The sequence below is a fragment of the Crocodylus siamensis genome, chromosome 4 (assembly GCF_052110815.1).
Source record: "Crocodylus siamensis isolate JL-2025a chromosome 4, ASM5211081v1, whole genome shotgun sequence".
NCBI classification, from domain to species: domain Eukaryota; kingdom Metazoa; phylum Chordata; order Crocodylia; family Crocodylidae; genus Crocodylus; species Crocodylus siamensis.
In genome coordinates this window covers 232,621,317-232,638,624 of record NC_143398.1, presented here as the reverse complement: position 1 = coordinate 232,638,624, position 17,308 = coordinate 232,621,317, and the positions used below count along the sequence as shown (strand labels likewise).

General features: G+C 38.3%; 1 protein-coding gene across 1 annotated transcript in view; it reads right to left on the bottom strand.

Moving 5' to 3' along the window:
- The window catches only part of ACTR3 (actin related protein 3), a 54,699-nt gene that overhangs the window by 12,697 nt on the left and 24,694 nt on the right, over positions 1-17,308 (bottom strand). The window contains exons 2-6 of the mRNA XM_090045897.1: positions 12,889-12,944; positions 8,633-8,757; positions 8,077-8,187; positions 6,570-6,665; positions 4,099-4,206 (exon numbers count right to left, since the gene is read on the bottom strand). Of these exons, the coding sequence (XP_089902023.1) occupies positions 4,099-4,206; positions 6,570-6,665; positions 8,077-8,187; positions 8,633-8,757; positions 12,889-12,944 (496 nt within the window). The remainder of the gene's footprint in view (positions 1-4,098; positions 4,207-6,569; positions 6,666-8,076; positions 8,188-8,632; positions 8,758-12,888; positions 12,945-17,308) is intronic.

Here is a 17,308-nt window from a genome sequence, read left to right as displayed (position 1 = left end):
AAGGGGTCCGACTCGATCTGTCTAAGTCCCTTCCGACTCATTGATTCTATGAACATGCACCTGTTATGCTTCGTACAGTATTTCTTGCATTAAGTATCTTTTAAAATGCCATAAGCTGTTTTGGATTCTACAAGACCTCTAACTTTAATAACAAATTCAAATTTTTTAAGTTAAAATGACTGAGCCAAAACTGACTCAAGTCTTTAAAGGTGCATTAAGCCACAAGAATAAAAAAGGAAGGTTAAATAAATACAGTGAAATTTCACTGTATCTGGACAAACATACAAAACATATGACTTTCTAACTTAGCAAACAGCACACATGCAATATAAAATTAAGCACGTCAGCCTAACTGTGGGGATTCTTATTTCTACTTAAAATAACCATAATACCAAAACTGCATTAGCACAATGGTATCAGTGTGTTTCAACATGCTGTAAATGTTGGAAATAAACAGAAGATGCATTTATAAAGGAGTCTAATTCAACTGATAATGGCTAAGTACAATGCAGTCAAAAAGCCCTTAGCTCAGGTTAGCCTAATCTGCATAGACTAAACTGATCTGCAAGTGAACAGTCATACACTTTTGATTCCAGAAATGCAGCCACATGCCTGCAGTGACCCAGTGACCTGAGCGGGGTGGGGCAGTGCTAGAGCAGGGGAGGTATAAAGCATTCTGTGTTGCTGGGAGACTGAGTTAAACTTGAACCTGAGGGGGATCTGGGAAAAAAGTACAATAAACTGATTTAAAGTAAATCAGTTTAAGTCTGATACTACATTCATCCAGGTTTATCTTAAACTGGTTTCAGCCATTTTGAAGGTGGTTTATGTGCACTTATGTTGTGTTAGATTTGAACTGGTTTTCAATCACACCAGTTTATGTAATATCTGTCCTTTGCCAATATGACCGATTCACATATTTTAGTTGGAATAAAAGGCATCCTTTTCTTAATAGCCTTTTAAAGCCCACTAAACATAAGAAAACAACCTAATTTACCATTACAAGGGTTGAAGTCTCAATGCCTCAATAAACCTTAGCAGAAAAAATCATCCTGTTTAATAGCCTAATAATTTTTTGCTTAATACATTTTACCAAGGTAAGAAAGAGCAAAAATAAAATAGTTTTGATCATAACCATACATTTAAATATAATAATATCAATTGCAGATGATTCATTAACTCCAACGTAATTCATCTTTACATAGTTCCTCAGTTTGTAAGACTATTAAAAAAGGTCTCTAAGTGATTCATTCTTCAAATACAAGATGTGTTTTTCAATAGAAGTGAAAAATGACACAGACTCATTTAGGACAAGAACACATAATGTGTTTCAGTTATAAAATTTTCAGCATGAAATCTGATAAATGTCTCTGTATTTCTGCAGCAAAGGCATAGCACTTGGCCATTCAAAAACAGTAAAGCTTAAATACTTAAATTTAGCAGTTTTAATACTATCACGATATATAATCATACATCATAGAGTAATATATGGTAAAAAAACACTCTACTCTACTAACCAATCTTCTTATTAATTTTTAGTCAACTATCATAGTTTCATAGTTTCTAGGGTCGGAAGGGACCTGAGTAGATCATCTAGTCCGACCCCCTGCCTTGGCAGGAAAGAGTACTGGGGTCAAACAACTCCAGCAAGGTGTTCATCTAACCTCCTCTTGAAAACCCCAGGGTAGGAGCCTGCACCACTTCTCTTGGAAGTTGGTTCCAGATCCTAACTGCCCTGACCGTGAAGTAGCACCTCCTGATATCCAGCCTAAACCTACCCTCTGCCAGCTTGTGACCGTTATTCCTGGTCACTCCTGGCGGTGCTCGGGGGAACAGAGACTCCCCCAGTGCCTGCTGATCCCCTCTGACTAGCTTACAACAGGCCACTAAATCCCCACTCAGCCTTCTCTTTTGGAGCCTGAACAGGTTCAGGTCCCATAGCCTCTCCTCATAGGGCCTGCTCTGCTGTCCCCTGATCATGCGAGTGGCCCTCTTCTGGACCCTCTCCACGCTGTCCACATCCCTCTAGAAGTGTGGCGCCCAGAACTGGACACAGTACTCCAACTGCGGCCTGACCAGGGCCACACAGAGGGGGAGGATCACCTTTCTGGACCTGCTCGAGATGCATCTGTGCATGAATGACAAAGGTGTGGTTGGCCTTCCTGACTGCCTCCCCACACTGCCGGCCCATGTTCATCTTGGAGTCGATGATGACTCCAAGATCCTTTTCTGCCTCTGCACTGGTGAGAAGGGAGTTCCCCAGCCTGTAGGTATGGTGCCGGTTCTTCCTCCCAAGGTGCAGCCCCTTGCACTTGTCAGTGCTGAATCCCATCCTATTCTCGTCCGCCCACCCCTGTAACCTGTCTAGGTCCGATTGTAGCCTGTTGCTTCCTTCTAGTGTGCCCACATCCCCCCCACATCTCCATGTCATCAGCAAATTTGAACAGGGTGCTTTTTACCCCCTCGTCCAAGTCACTGATGAAGATGTTGGGGGTCGGACTCGATGATCTATTGAGGTCCCTTCCGACCCTAGCATCTATGAATCTATGAATCTATGAATGTTGAACAGTGCAGGCCCGAGGACTGAGCCCTGTGGAATCCCACTGCCCACGTCCTTCCAGGTTGAGTAGGACACCTCCACTACCACCCTCTGGGTGCGGCCAGCCAGCCAGTTGGCAACCCATTTGACTGTGTGGGCATCAACACCACAGTCCCCCAGTTTCTTAATGAGAACAGGGTGAGAGACAGTGTCGAAGGCCTTCCGGAAGTCCAGGAAGACTATGTCCGCTGCTACCCCTGCATCTAATGATTTGGTGATCTGATCGTAAAAGGCCACCGGGTTGGTCTAACAGGACCTGCCACTGATGAACCCATGTTGGTTGCTCCCAAGCATGCAGTCCCCTGCAGGCCCCTTGTGGATGTGTGCCAGAATAATTTTCTCAAACAGCTTGCCAGGATCGAGGTACGACTAACTGGCCTATAGTTCCCCGGGTCCTCCTTTTTCCCCTTTTTGAAGATGGGAACCACGTTGGCCCTCTTCCAGTCCTCCAGCACCACACCAGAGCACCACGAGTGCTCATAAAGCCATGCCAGGGGGCCGGCAATGACCTCGGCCAATTCCTTTAGAACTCTAGGGTGGAGATCGTCCAGACCGGCTGACTTGAATACATCCAGTCCCTCCAGAAGTTCCCTAACTAGTTCCTCACTAACCCTTGGCCCAGGTGTGCCTCCCCTGGGGCCCAGCAGGGAGGTAACTGTTCTGGTCCCTACTTAGGAAGACAGAGGCAAAGAAATCGTTAAACATGTTAGCTTTGTTGTCTGGTGTGACGACCAAATTCCCCAATGCATCCTGCAGGGGCCCCACATTACCCGGAACCTTCTTTTTACCCCCTATGCATTTGAAGAAGGAACTTCTTATTATCTTTAATCCAGGAAGCTAGCCCTAATTCCATCTCTGCCTTGGCCTTCCTGACTGCCCCCCTACATCCCCAAGCGACTGGAGTATAGTTATCCCTGCTGATCTTCCCTTCTTTCCAATGGGTGTACGCCTTCCTTTTAGCAAGGAGACATTCCCAGATGCTTTTGGTGAGCCATGGAGGCTTGTGTGCCCTCCTGCTCCCTTTGATCCTCACTGGAATTACCTTCCTTTGGGCTTGGAGGATCGTCCCTCTGGGACCTTCAATTTTCCTACCTGTACCTATTTGCTATAGGAGAGTGCACTATTAAAGTGACACAAATTATTATTTTAGTTTGGATTATAATTTGGATAAAAGCCCAACCTTTTAGAACAGATGAAGAACATCATATTCTATTTTATAAATGATGAGACTGAATCCACTAGACTATAAACTAAAATTCATTCAACTGGCATTAAGCTTTGCTGCAGAAATAAAGCGCTGAGCAGTTTCAGCACCTAATAGAAGAGAGCCTTCAGTGATCTCCCCATGTCACTGGAGAAAAACCTGATGATTTCTAATCATGTGTTTTAATCATATGGATTTATTCACATGGATGCCTCCTATACCACCTTCAGTGAGATAACAGTGCACTGGTATAGCATTACATTATGTTATTTTCATATACTTGAAATGCACTTACTACAGGAATAACATGAGTGACACCATCTCCACTGTCTATAACTGTGCCAGTCAGCGTCCGTTCTCCTACTTGTCTTGACGTCCAAGATGCAGCTAAGGCAAGAACAGCCTTGAAAAAAGAAAGCAAAACCTAAGTTAACCTAAGACTAAACACACTCAGCAGAACATTAGCTACAGAGGAATGCCATCCATCTCAGAATTGACCTTCATCCTCCTTCTCTCAACATCAGGAATAGGGTTAGGGGTGGATGACAGACACACTCAGAGGCACCAGAAGCTACATCTCAAGTGACTAAAACAAAGTTTTACACAGATGAGTAATCCTGATTTTAACAATAATATAAACTAATAAAGAGTGAAATGAAAATAAAATTATTCTACTGTCAGAGTAAGTTAAATTAATTAAGAGCACAGTATGCTGTGCGTCATGCATACATTTCATTACCCTTGTTTTAACAATATATAGCACAAATTACCGTGTAGTGACAAAAGAACCAAGGACTCGCTGCAGTTTGAGCAAAGGCACTACCTATACTCATTCAAATTTACTAGCACTTAATTCGTCTCTTTCTACAGATGAGCAACCTTTTAAATTAAGAGCCAGATGCCATTTCTGATTTTGCACATATTGGAGGAAGTGCTTTTCAAACTGTTAGCCAACCTGAAGGACCAAAGACTTTGATAAGTGTCAGGATTAAAGCTTGCTTCACATTCTAGAAAAATATAAAACCTGATAGAGACAAAAAAATCCATCATGCTTTTTTTTGTTCCTTTAGGAACGCTCAAATTTCAAAACAGTACGCGCCTAGAGTAAAACAACTAAATACAAAGAGCCACTGAAAGAACTAATTATTCATTACTGACTGGTGAACGCAGGTTTGAATATGAAGCTACATTATATAGAGCTAATAAATAAGTCTCACCTTCCAGGAAGCATGAATGGATGAAAGTGATGCGTCTAGAACTGTAAAATTGTGGAAAAATCTGAGAATGTTACCCATATTAATATATGAGTTATGTCCTCTAGTGGCAAATTAATACTTAAACATTTGTTATTTGGATATTCTATTTTGCACAAGGGTAGAAGAATTTGGCCAGTCCTAAAAATATGTTCACCAAATCCAAACAGAAACTGATTTCTAAATTAAGACTATTCTGGAGACTGAAGAGGGGCACTGACTACAGCTATAAAGTACACTGCTCCTAGCAACAAAATCTCAAAGGGAAAAAAAACACTTAAATACTCAAATTAGCTAAATTTTCCATGAGAAGTGCCTTAATAGGTAATTTTATGAATGTTGAAAGTCATTTTTTTTTTGCATGCTTGATATAGCTTTAGCTTTGGCTGAACTATTCCTGAAGGCCACTAGAATGAATTACAAATATTTCTGCTAAGTTTTGTGTGCTTAAGATGACTCTGAAAATAGAAACAAACTCAACAGTCAGGTAGTAGAACCAGCACACTGCAAAAATACCAATGGCACTGGTCTATGTTGTTTTCATCCCACCCAACAGGTACAGCACATAAAGGCAGCAATGACCTCTATCAGTGAAAACAACAATTTTGTATTGATTACTGCCACTTATGGTAGTGGGGGGGGGGGGGGTTGGTTTTCGGGGAGATTTTGGTGAAAAAACTGAATTGAAACTACACGTTTCTTTTATGGTCTATCTCAAGGCTGTCCAACTGGTGGCCACCAGCCACATGTGGCCCCCAAAGGGTTAACCCGCAATCTGCAGGATCACCATCCCTCTCTCCATTTGCTCCTGCCACAGCAGCCAGAAGAAAGCTAGACTGCCGGAGCTGTGTGCCTGGTAAAAAAGGGAGTCTGGCTGCACAGGGGGTGGTGTGCACAGCTAGGTGAGGAGGGCTGCAGAGCTGTGCACATAGAGAGATGGAGGGCAGGGGAGAGCCAGGCTACCTGGTAACTTCTCCCAGCTGCACAACCCCCCGTCTGGGCTACGTGGAGGTTGGTGACTGCTTGTTATGGATGTGCCTGTGCCATGTGTGAGGTAGGGAGGGCGCTAAGCAGTCTGGCTCCCCTCCATAGCTGTGATGTGGCTGCCCAACACCTTCCCCGCTGCATGTGTGGCATGCACTGCTCTGCAGTTTAGGGAGGGACGGTGGGGGAGATGAAGTGGGCTGCCTGATTAGGGCACGTGTCTGGGAGCAGGTAGGGAAGCCAAACTGTGCGGAAATGTTTGTGGTGGGGAGGGAGAAGAGGCCGCACCCATATGGCATGCAGCCCCCAGCTGCCCAGAAATTAGACAGCCCTGGTCTAGCTAACAGCCAAAAGAGGACAAGTGTTTGACTGCTAAACTGGATCTTAACCAGTCATCTACGGGTAAAGTCTCTGATCAGAATGCAAATGACAATTTTCTTCCTAACTCTAGATTTACATTTCTCACTGGATTTAGAGTTCTTAAATTCAGTGACATTGTAATGCACACATTCATCAGTTATATTCTTACCTGAACAGCAATGTACAGCCCTGGAACATTAAAGGACTCAAACATGATTTCAGCAGTATATTCCCTGTTTTCTGGTGTATTAAGTGGAGGTTCGGTCTGTAGGACAGAAAAATGATTTTTAAAATAATCCAACCCAAAAGCAAAAGTAATTTAAAATGTAAATTCAAATAAAATATTTATATTTTGGTCGTATTTTCAAATATCCAAAAAAAAAAAAATCAACATTCCATTTGTGTCAGATGAACAGGTTGGAAGGAAAACTCTGTGCAAAGTACAGAAATTCACAGTATGAGCTTTAAAAGCCATACCATTTAATTTGGAAAACCTGTCAAGTCTGACAACAATGGGGGTGCAAATGCACCACAGGGATAACAATTTATGTGACAATACAGGAACATGAAATAAAATGAAATTCTCTTCTAGTCCCAGTTTAAGAAATGGTGCCCTCTTATCTAGTGTGCTTAGATCACTGTCACATTGAACCCACTGGAATGATCTATTATTATGAGCATAAATTGCAGTTTTTTTATTCAAAATAATTTACCGTCAATTAAAACCCCATCTTTTCCTTAGTCATTTCTCTAAGGACATTAGAATTTTGTTTTCTAGGTTCGTAGCAAAGGCTATACATGGAAGAATAAGTTTGTAGGTGACAATCTGAATAATTTGCAAAATTAAAAGAGATTGAAACAATACAATGTGCAATTAAAATTAATGGATTAATGCAAACTACAGCTATTTCTTTAAAAGGATGCATGCTGAGTAATGGGATATGGGTGAGGAATATTTGAAAAAAATAAAATCACTGGAAAACATTATATTTCAATTCCCTGGCTGCCCTACAACCATTTTATGAAATCCCACCACATTTTGAAGTAACGCCTCACATGATTATTTAGTGGATAAGCAGCAGATAAGGACAAAGTATATAAAGATTCAAATTTGATATTTAAAGAACAAGCTTAACTATGATGCTGAAACAATCCCTTATCTATAAGGAATGTGTGTGTTTTTTCTTTTGAGAAATATACAAAATAATTTGAAAAATTCTTCTATTTATTTATTCATTTATTTTAAATATACAGTAAGAAATACTGAACCATCCAGGACCTCTATTAACACGTTAGTACAGATTACAATTTAGTTATCAAATTCCAAGAACCGGAAGTTTTGAGGGACTAAGGCAGCCTCAAGATGATACAGACCATATTTCAAATTCAATCCTAAAAACTGTCAAATTTGCCCAAAGATAAAAGTGAATATTTCCTAACTTTTTACAGAGACCTTGGAGACTGAAATGACACTTTCTAAGAACTATTAACACAGTACACAGCTGTTGTATCACTGGAGAAATGTTTACCTGAAACATACATTATTATTCACTTCAATGGAGAGATTTTGCAACAGAAAGTTTGGGGCAGGAAAAATAAAGGAAAGGGATACACACTTTCCCTCCACCCCCTTACACAGCCATCAACATGTCAAACAGGAGGCAATATTTACTCACCAGAAGAAAATAATGATCTTCAGGTTCTGCCCTTAGATATTTAAAGATAACTTGCTCCATAAACCTTTCCATCAAGTCCCAGTCTTCAACTATACCATGACGTATGGGCCACTGTCAAACACATCATCAATATACACTTGAGATATTTGAAAAAATTGGAAAAAAAATCAGGTGCCTTTCTACAACTACATTCAATGGAGACGTACTACATTTTATCAGCATTATGATATCACTTCTCCCTACCCCACTATAATGGACATTTGAAATTACTTAATGATTATGAACTCTAATCTACCTTGGAAAATAGACAGTAGATTATATTTACTCTTCAGAGTCATTTCAAAAGAAACGCAGTATATTCATGCATCCCTCTTCTAATTAAGACTAAGCCACTAATATTGTTGCAGTTTTGTTAATTTTTAAATCTCATAGCTACTGTTTTATAAGAGAGGTTTTGGAAAAAAGGAAATGAATTTTTTCTAGTCAGCTAAGCAACATCAGAAGCTATCTGTTATATATTACTTTGAAATTTATGGAAAAAAATGTCTTTTAATACCTTTGTTGCATAAGTTGGCTTTTCTATTGCTTCATCCCCAATAAAGAAGTCTAGGTCATCCACACCTTTCATAACCCTCCTTTGTGCTTGATCGACAACTTTTGCTGATTCCTTGATAGCAATACCTTTAATAAAGAACACAGGTACACAATGAATGGATTCAATGGTTATGAATCCTGAAACATCTACCTTAATTAAAAAATATATATATATCTTTTGACTTAAAATAAGGAAATATTATCACCTTAGAATAAATTTACCCCTCCTAGAAATTAAATCTTACTCTAGCCATCATTAAAAACTATGTCAGCAAACAAGAAAAAAAAATATTATAGAACATTAGCTGACAATATTAAACCATTATATAAATGGAGGTTTCATATTCAAATGGACCACTGAGTTTAGTTCCGGGTAGGTCATCATAAAATGAGATTACCAGAAACAGAAGGTGTTTGTTTTTTTTAAAAGGGACTAGAAAAAGAAGCAGCTCCTAAAACGAGAGATAGAAAGATTGTTTAGTTTTGAGAGAAGCCGAATAAAAGAAGATGCAAGTGAGGTATTCAGAATGATGAACTGTATAGGAAATCATGCTACTTAACCTCTGAATACAATAAGAGGGAAATTCAATAAAATTAAAAGGCAAAAAAACTAAATTAAATGGACACACTATCATTAAAACTGTAATAAAATGGACAGGAACTCTGGCACAATAATTCACTATGGCTAAGTGATTAGCATGATTACAAGAAAAAACAGATATTTGTATCACTGAGACCAACTATTTCGAAAAAGGATAATAATCAAACATGCTTCAAGAAATAACTGGAAAAAAAATATCAGGGAGAAATTCTGCAGGGGGACTGTATTTCTTAATTGGCCTGGGTGAGGATCTTATGAAACTTCACATGAAGCCTCTGTTACTGGTCAATGCCAGAAACAGGATACTAGACAGATGGACTGCTGATCAGATCTGCTCTATTCTCTGCATTTGTCCCTGGCTAGTACAGTTAACCTAATTATGAGTGTCTGCTAAAATTCAGAGGACTTTAATGCTAAACACAGTCCTTTAGTCAAAAACATGTCAGATCTTAGATGCTGTGAGGAGGACTTCACTGAAAAAAAAGCTTAAAGTGTTAATATCAGCCCGAACTGAATCAATGACAGACCTCTGGAGGAGGCTGAAGCAGCACCTAAAAAAAAAAATTTAGTCCAATGACAGGGAGCTAATTAATTTAGCTAACAAATGGAGAACATATTCATCATAAAGTCCTAAAGGATTCATAAAGGCATCCTACTGTGCTCCCCAGAAAAAGAAAAGAAATGTCAAGAGAATGAAGACTTAACAGTTTGCAGAACAGGTACGATCAGAGAACACATCTGGCTCATCAAGGGAGAGGAAGTGAGAGCAGTAGACAGAAAAGCAGCAAACAAGAACATAAGATGACCTTGTGTTATATGTAAGAGGAAGCGTCTTGCTGAGTATTAAGAGCAGGATTATGAAGTTCTTCCCTGCTTTGGAATAGGAAAAATCTTGCTACCCAGGAACTATCATTTTCAAGCAGTTATAAGCGAGACACCACCACTTGCTACAAAACTGCAGAGGCTTTGAATCAATATGATTTATTTATAACCTAAACAAGGATCACGCCTGGGAATTTACTGCTGAATTTGAATTTAGGCTATGTTTTAGATTACACACAAAGTAAGAAAAGGAGATAGCTTAAGAACAGATACAGCACATTCTGACAACACAAACTGGAAAATGAATCTGGACACCAAGTAACTAGGTTACCATGGTATTTAAAGATGGGAACTGTTCTAGCAATATCAGAAAGTGGTTGGCTTTCGTTTTAAGAGCAGAGAAGCTTTTAGAAGCAAAAGAAGTGTTTGTGCCATACTGACTTTTGTCCTCAAATCCTGATGGGTTTGCTTGCTTTAAATGTAAAGTCAGGACAAAGAGAAGATAATTTGTTCCATCACAGATATTTTGATAAGGACACTAGACAGCTACAATGGTCAATGTCAAGGAGACAAATTTGTTGATGTTTTGAACAAATATCAAGCAGAAAGAGCTAAAAGGAAAGCAAAAAGGAAGATGAAGCAAGTTTTCCTAGCTGCTGAAAAAGAAATTGGACACAAGAAAGGAAAGGAAGCACTGAACTCTAAAATGTGGGCAGCAGCTTTTCTGGCCAATGGAACTGGCTCAATATTCTCATTTACTTTCTTTTTCAAACTTTTTTTTATCTCTGTTCTTTTAGGTGCATCTTCCTGTTTAATGTTGAATATGCCTCTGTAGTTCCCAGGGAAGTTTCATGGAGAAATTAAGGGAAGAAAATTAGAAAGATTAAACAGCAGAACAAAAAGGAAAGGAATGCTTTCAAAACCTGTTAGTAAAAAAAAAATGTTCAAGGAATCAAATACATTAAAAAATAACCATTGTTAAAAATTAAAGTCTATTAAAATAAAGTTGAACAGAAAGAACTAAAGATGCAAAAGCATTTAAAGAGAATTTCACTTACTTCAGATTTTAAAGTAAACTACAACTAACTACTCCTGCGACATAATTGCAATTTTTGTGTTACATGTGAATCGATACTATTAAGACTCTGGATCTGGCACTTAATTATTATAATTATTTTTTCTGGCCCAGATCAGAAAATACTTAAGTCTATCAACTGGTAATGCTGCAGATTAGATCCCTTCAGTAACGGTAATATTGAGGTTGCAGCTCTTTCCATAGCATTCTGTAGATCAACAGTTTTCACTGTGGTTAATATACAAAAGAATCAAATGATTCAAAGATATTTAAATTTATCCTTCCTCAACCTGAAATAAAAGAATGATGACACCTGTTCATTTATGAATGGTTTATTTCCCATATAGATTTCTAACCTTATAATCTCTCAAATTATTCCTATTCCAAGTCTTCAATGTGTAAAACGTTATGATCATGTTATGATTACTTCAAAAGAGATTATATGTATTAACGAACCAATCTGAATGTGCAGGAGTGGACAAATTTAAGTATTAATATTTTAAGTTTTGGAGCCTTTAGGTCCCAATTTGTGCAAAAATTCCAACTAATACTATTACAAAAAGAGTAACAAGTCAGTAGTAAGATCTTTTCAATTGGGTCATTCAGTTAAATTATTTGTTCAGTACAATTTTCTAAATTCAAAATACCAATGCTAGCTAAGTTGTTCTGACCATGAATACTTGCAAATTGTTCACTTACATTATTCTCAATACGCTGTAAAATAGTGATTTCTAAAACATACTTAAAATTAAAATTATAAGAGTATTAACAGATTAGCAGAGAGCAGGTTTTGGTGAACCATGCGGTGAAGGAATCATTAAAATAAGTGAATGAAAAGAGAAAAAAAATAACTGAAAATGGTGTGTAGGAAAAAGTGATAAAGAACACTCTAAAAACTAAAGGGAAAGGCAAAAAATGTTGCAGAGTACCAAAAAGAAAGATTTTCCAGTATTTGATAAAAGATACAAAATATTAAATGCATCAGTCTTATTATTCTACACAAAGTACCTTTATAAAGCAGTTTGTTTTAAAAAATTCATGATCGCCCAGGCTATCAGCATTCACCTTGTAGCCACAATGATTAAGCGCCACTGATTCCTTTCTCTTTGTCTTGCATTTATTCAGTAAGGCCCAGCTGTGTCAATTGGCTTTTTCTGCTGGGAGGTTATAATTGACTAGTTTGCCCAAATGACCAATGACAAAATGAGAAACCATCCACTAGAGGTTAAAGATCAAAGAACTCTCAAAAAGAAAGCAACATTTAATTTTACATTTTACTCTGGAGCTATTTGACTTTAAGCACCAGGAATCTTTCATGAAAGCGCATGCACTACTATGCCTTTAAGGGCCGCGTCCTTCAACTTCAAGAGCTACTTTTCCTCCCTTTAATGATACTTACGTTGTCCTTGAACCAACAGCACATGCCTAGGAAAATAAATGTCTTACTTGCTAGGATCATGGATTTGCTTGATATCTTTTATTAGATCAACTTTATACTTGGGAGAGATGTTAGACCTATTCTGGGGATAAAAACTTGGACCACCATGCTGCAACACTGTTATACTACTCCTACTCACCTGGCAAGAACAATTAATGTGCCCTCTCCACCCAAAAGCCTTTTTGGTGGTTTAGTCAAGTATTCTTGGCTCTCCTTCTAGTTTTAAGGTTTTAAATAAACCTCTAAATGTTACTTAGCTGCGCAATAGAAACAAATGCTTACATGAGGGAATGATGAACTGTGGTTCCGTGTTACCAGCATATCCAAGTTTCGTATACCTACAAAACAAAAGGCAACAGGTTATTTATTATATTACTATCAATTACAAATTTAACATATGGCAATAAATGCCACAGGAATACTAGTTACAGACAATTTTTCTTCCTTAAAACTATTTATAATGGAAACTAAGGTCCATCATAGAACTGGCTTGCTTGCCCCAAAACTGAAATCAGACTGGGGTTCACCAAAAACATCACCTTCCTATTCAGTGGACAATCTTAGCCTTCTGCACACTCTAAAAGAAAAAACAAACTGCATGAAAACTAATTATTTACTGATTTATTTACAAAGGCACAGCTATATATATGGAAATATACATTCACGTCATTCCCTGGTGAAAAAGGATAAAGAAATATCAGCAAGTTCAAAATTTCCTATTATCTGCAGGTCTGCTATGTTTTACCTATGCCCATTTCCTAGTCTAGAGAGATTTCAGAGCAAAACAACATGCTTAAACATCAATTTCCATTCATCACAGTTGAGAGCAGAGTTAGTTTTCCACCAGTCTTTCACAATCCAACATTCCTCAGGTCTAAAAGGGCCTAGTGTCATGAAATCAAGATAACAGTAAGACTAATAGTTTCTAGAAATATTAGCCATAGAAGAAACAATATTTACTTCCCTTGCCTACAGGCTGCATTCTGGCCTATTATTCTAAGCAGCTGTCAATGATAATGTCAGGAGTGTATCACCTGGGATACATTGTAAAAGGCAGGCTGACATTTCCCAAAAGCCGCTAATGACTGAAAGTGGTATAGGTATTCAAATTTACACATGGAGCATCTAGATTTAAAATATTTTATAGATGATTGAGGGGGGAAAGATGGATCATGCCTTTCATATTCAATTTCTGCAACATGCTGTTGGCATTGTATTTATTCAGCATACTGTACATCACTTGTGTCACATTACTGCAAAATGGTAAACTTAAGAATTGCCTATTTATTCAGCAAAAAATTAAATCAATATTCTATTGAGCTTGCCAAACTGCAATAAAATATCTTGTTCTAAGCACAAAATACGTTACCAATCAAGACATCTGTTGGAATAGTTTTACTTTTTTGATATGACAGCCAAAAATAACCTCACCGTAAAAGCATGAGTTAACAATAGCAAAGATAATTGTTCGAATTATTAAACCATGATGTGCACTACACCCAAGATTTCAGATTATGTACCTATGCTAATATTTGAACAGGGGTTTTATCCGCATTTCTTCTATAGTGACTTGACTGTACTGGCTACAGAATATAAAAATAAGGAGCAATGTACTGGCATCTCAACAGACCTGACTTTCCAAATACAGACAGAAAAATTCTCAAAGTAATTTAAGGGCAAATCACTACAGTATGCAGGTCTGCATCAATACAGAAGCAAGGAGTCTAGCAACAGACAGTAACAGATTGCTTTAACTAGCCCTGATGGGAGTGCCCCATCTCTACTTTCCTTCATGCTTACAACTCTGGGGTTGTCATTCTGTTCAGCTAATCACTAATGCCTATGTATCTTCTGCTACTGGTGTTACTGCACACATGGTGCTAGAGAAAGGAGAAACAATGTTCACACAATTTAAAGGAACACTGACAACAGAGCTATTGGTACAGAATGTCACTTAATGCTAAAAATTCATTTGCAGTACTAAGAAATGTTAGAAAGCCGGTGCAAACCATCCTTACTGAAATACTGTGACCAATGAGATATTATAGCAAACTGATTTCTTCTTACACCTGGTCAAATTTAAAGGAATGCCCCCACCAACAGCTGTCCTCAGCATGCAGATGACATGTTGATCTTGTAAATCAAGCTTCTAATTCTAATTGAAAATAATTCAATCAATCAATCGATCAAGTATATGCAGGGCCAACATCGTCTCTTCCATGCATGTAAAATGAGGTCTCACAAGTGTAACCTCGCAGAATTTGGTCCTGCCACTTTGGGATAGTAACAGTCCTACTGATAACATGCAAGCCAGAACAGAACCCAGCTAACTTTTCCAAAGTAAAAGTAAAAAAGGCCTTCTGTTTAAAATTAACTTTAGCAATAGCTTGAGACTTGGGAGAAACTGCTACCAGCCGTTTCTAGTTCCTCCACAGACCGCTGCAGGGCCTCAGACAACTCCAGGCCTCAGTGCCCCACACCCGACCAGAATGAAGATTATTAATGTCTGTAAAGCACTTGGTCCTTCAGCGAAGTGCTGAATAGAGTACTATTAGAAAAGCAAATCAGTAATTTCTTGAAAATACTCTTTGTTTCATATCCTGTCAAGTGCAAGATTCTTTGTGGAAACAGGCATACAAAGAAGTTAAATATAAGCTCAATATTCTGCAGAAAACAAAAGCTAGATTGTTGCAGGTAACATGCTGCTTAGTTTGTGGGATAGGAAACAGCCCAGTGTACACATACATTTCCTGCAGACTGAAAGAGAAATACTGTCAGATGAAAGATGCATTTTCTATAAAAGGCTTTGGTCAAGCATACAAATCAGCAGTTCTAATAATACACAAAGCTTATTTAGCAAAAAGCAGTGTGGCTCATAAAAATAAAAATAAGACTGTTTCTATCCTTAAGTTAAAAAAGGTCACTCGGCTTTAGTCTCTTAATACAAAAAACAGCATATTGGTAGCTCCACTGCTGATAGCAACTGAAAGCAAGGATTCACCTTACACATCTTCAGGGCCTCCCTGTATGGCTCTTGATCACGGAAGATATTACTACTTGTCTGTCTGTCACTCAGGCTAGTAATTTGGGTATTATTTTCACCTTGTACCTCTCTTTGGTCTTCACATCCAGGCTATACACTTTAAGTCTTACAAATTCCTTCTGCAAAACTTCACTAAGATACAAAATTTCCTATCTGTCCACACAGCCAGTGCTCATTTAGGCTCTCATCTTAGATCTCTTTACTGCAACGTCCTCGTCTCTGGCAGGGACATATATTCTCGCCTCATTCGGATTCCTGGATCACTGCTGCAAATATTACTTACCTGTTAGTTTAACCACATCAACCCTCTAAACGCATCCTTTCCCTGCATCAAATATAAGCTGCTTGTTTTCACCTTCAAACCCATTAACAGTTTGCCTCCGCTGACCTCAATACTGAATTAAAGTTGACAGAAGTCAAGACCCAAGTCCGGTTAGCCCACAACGTTAGCCTCCACTGCCCTCTCGTTAATTTGCCAAAGCACTTTCAAGCTCTCTCCCAAGCTGCCTTCACATTTGCGAGCTGCCCACAAACCTCTGCAAAGTTCTCTCATTATCTTCTTAAAACTCGTTTGGGCTTTAGGTGACCTTTACAGCAAAAACAGGTAGTTAATAAGCTACAACTACTGTCTATCGTTGTTTCCTGATGCTCCCTTGTCTGTATCCATCTGTTTTCTGACAATATTTCAATGGTAAGCTATTTCAAACGATCGTGTTTTGGTCTGTACAGAGGCCAGCACAACGACCAAGGCTCCTAGTACTATGACGATACAAATTAACAATACACTGTCCATCAGATTTCCATATATGTAAGTAGGAAGAGCAAAGATAACTAGGAAAAGCACAAATATATTTAACTAGGAAAAGCCACTATTAACAAGAAGTGATCAAAACCTGAGATAAGTGCTGAAAGGCTAGTATAGAAACAGAAGTAAATGAGTGAAAGAACAGAGATCAATTTATTTAATGCTGACATTCAGTTCTGAGAAAGCTACCTTGAAAAATATTGAATTCAGCAATGCATCTTCATAAGCACAAAGCTCAAGTATACTAGGTACCAGCACCCAGTGATAAATCTTTTTAAAACTTTTTGTCAGTGAAAAAAAACAGTTTCTTGGGCAAGCTACATTTGACAGGAATTAAACTTCAAAAAGCAGTTCACGCAAAGAAAAATGTCTGACTAATGTCTTATTCAGTAAGAGTATGAGACACATCCTGTCTTCAACCTGACTTGCAGCAGCAATTGCATCTGTTTCTTAATTAGTGAAAGGATGCAGATATCAGAAATGTCACAAGGAATATTACCAATATGGCATCTCTCTCTGCAAATTATAACAGCTTTTCATGCCCTATATATAATACTGAAATTTTTCATTAGATTGAGACCTATCTATGCCAGGAGCAACTTGTGTAAAGAAATGCAGGCATTTTGGGGAATAAGCTATCAGTAAAGTACTGACAGCTTATTAAACATTGCTCCAACTGCTTTATCTTAGAAGGTTTAATAGGACTATGTCACCATATATACCTGCTGCACAAGAAAGTACAAAATTAATAAGATGACAGTTTGACCTGAACTACAGAACTGGTTTTCAAATTCCAACTGGGGAAAAAGATGTTAATTATGATGCTCTTTGATGAAGTTACCCTTAAAATAACT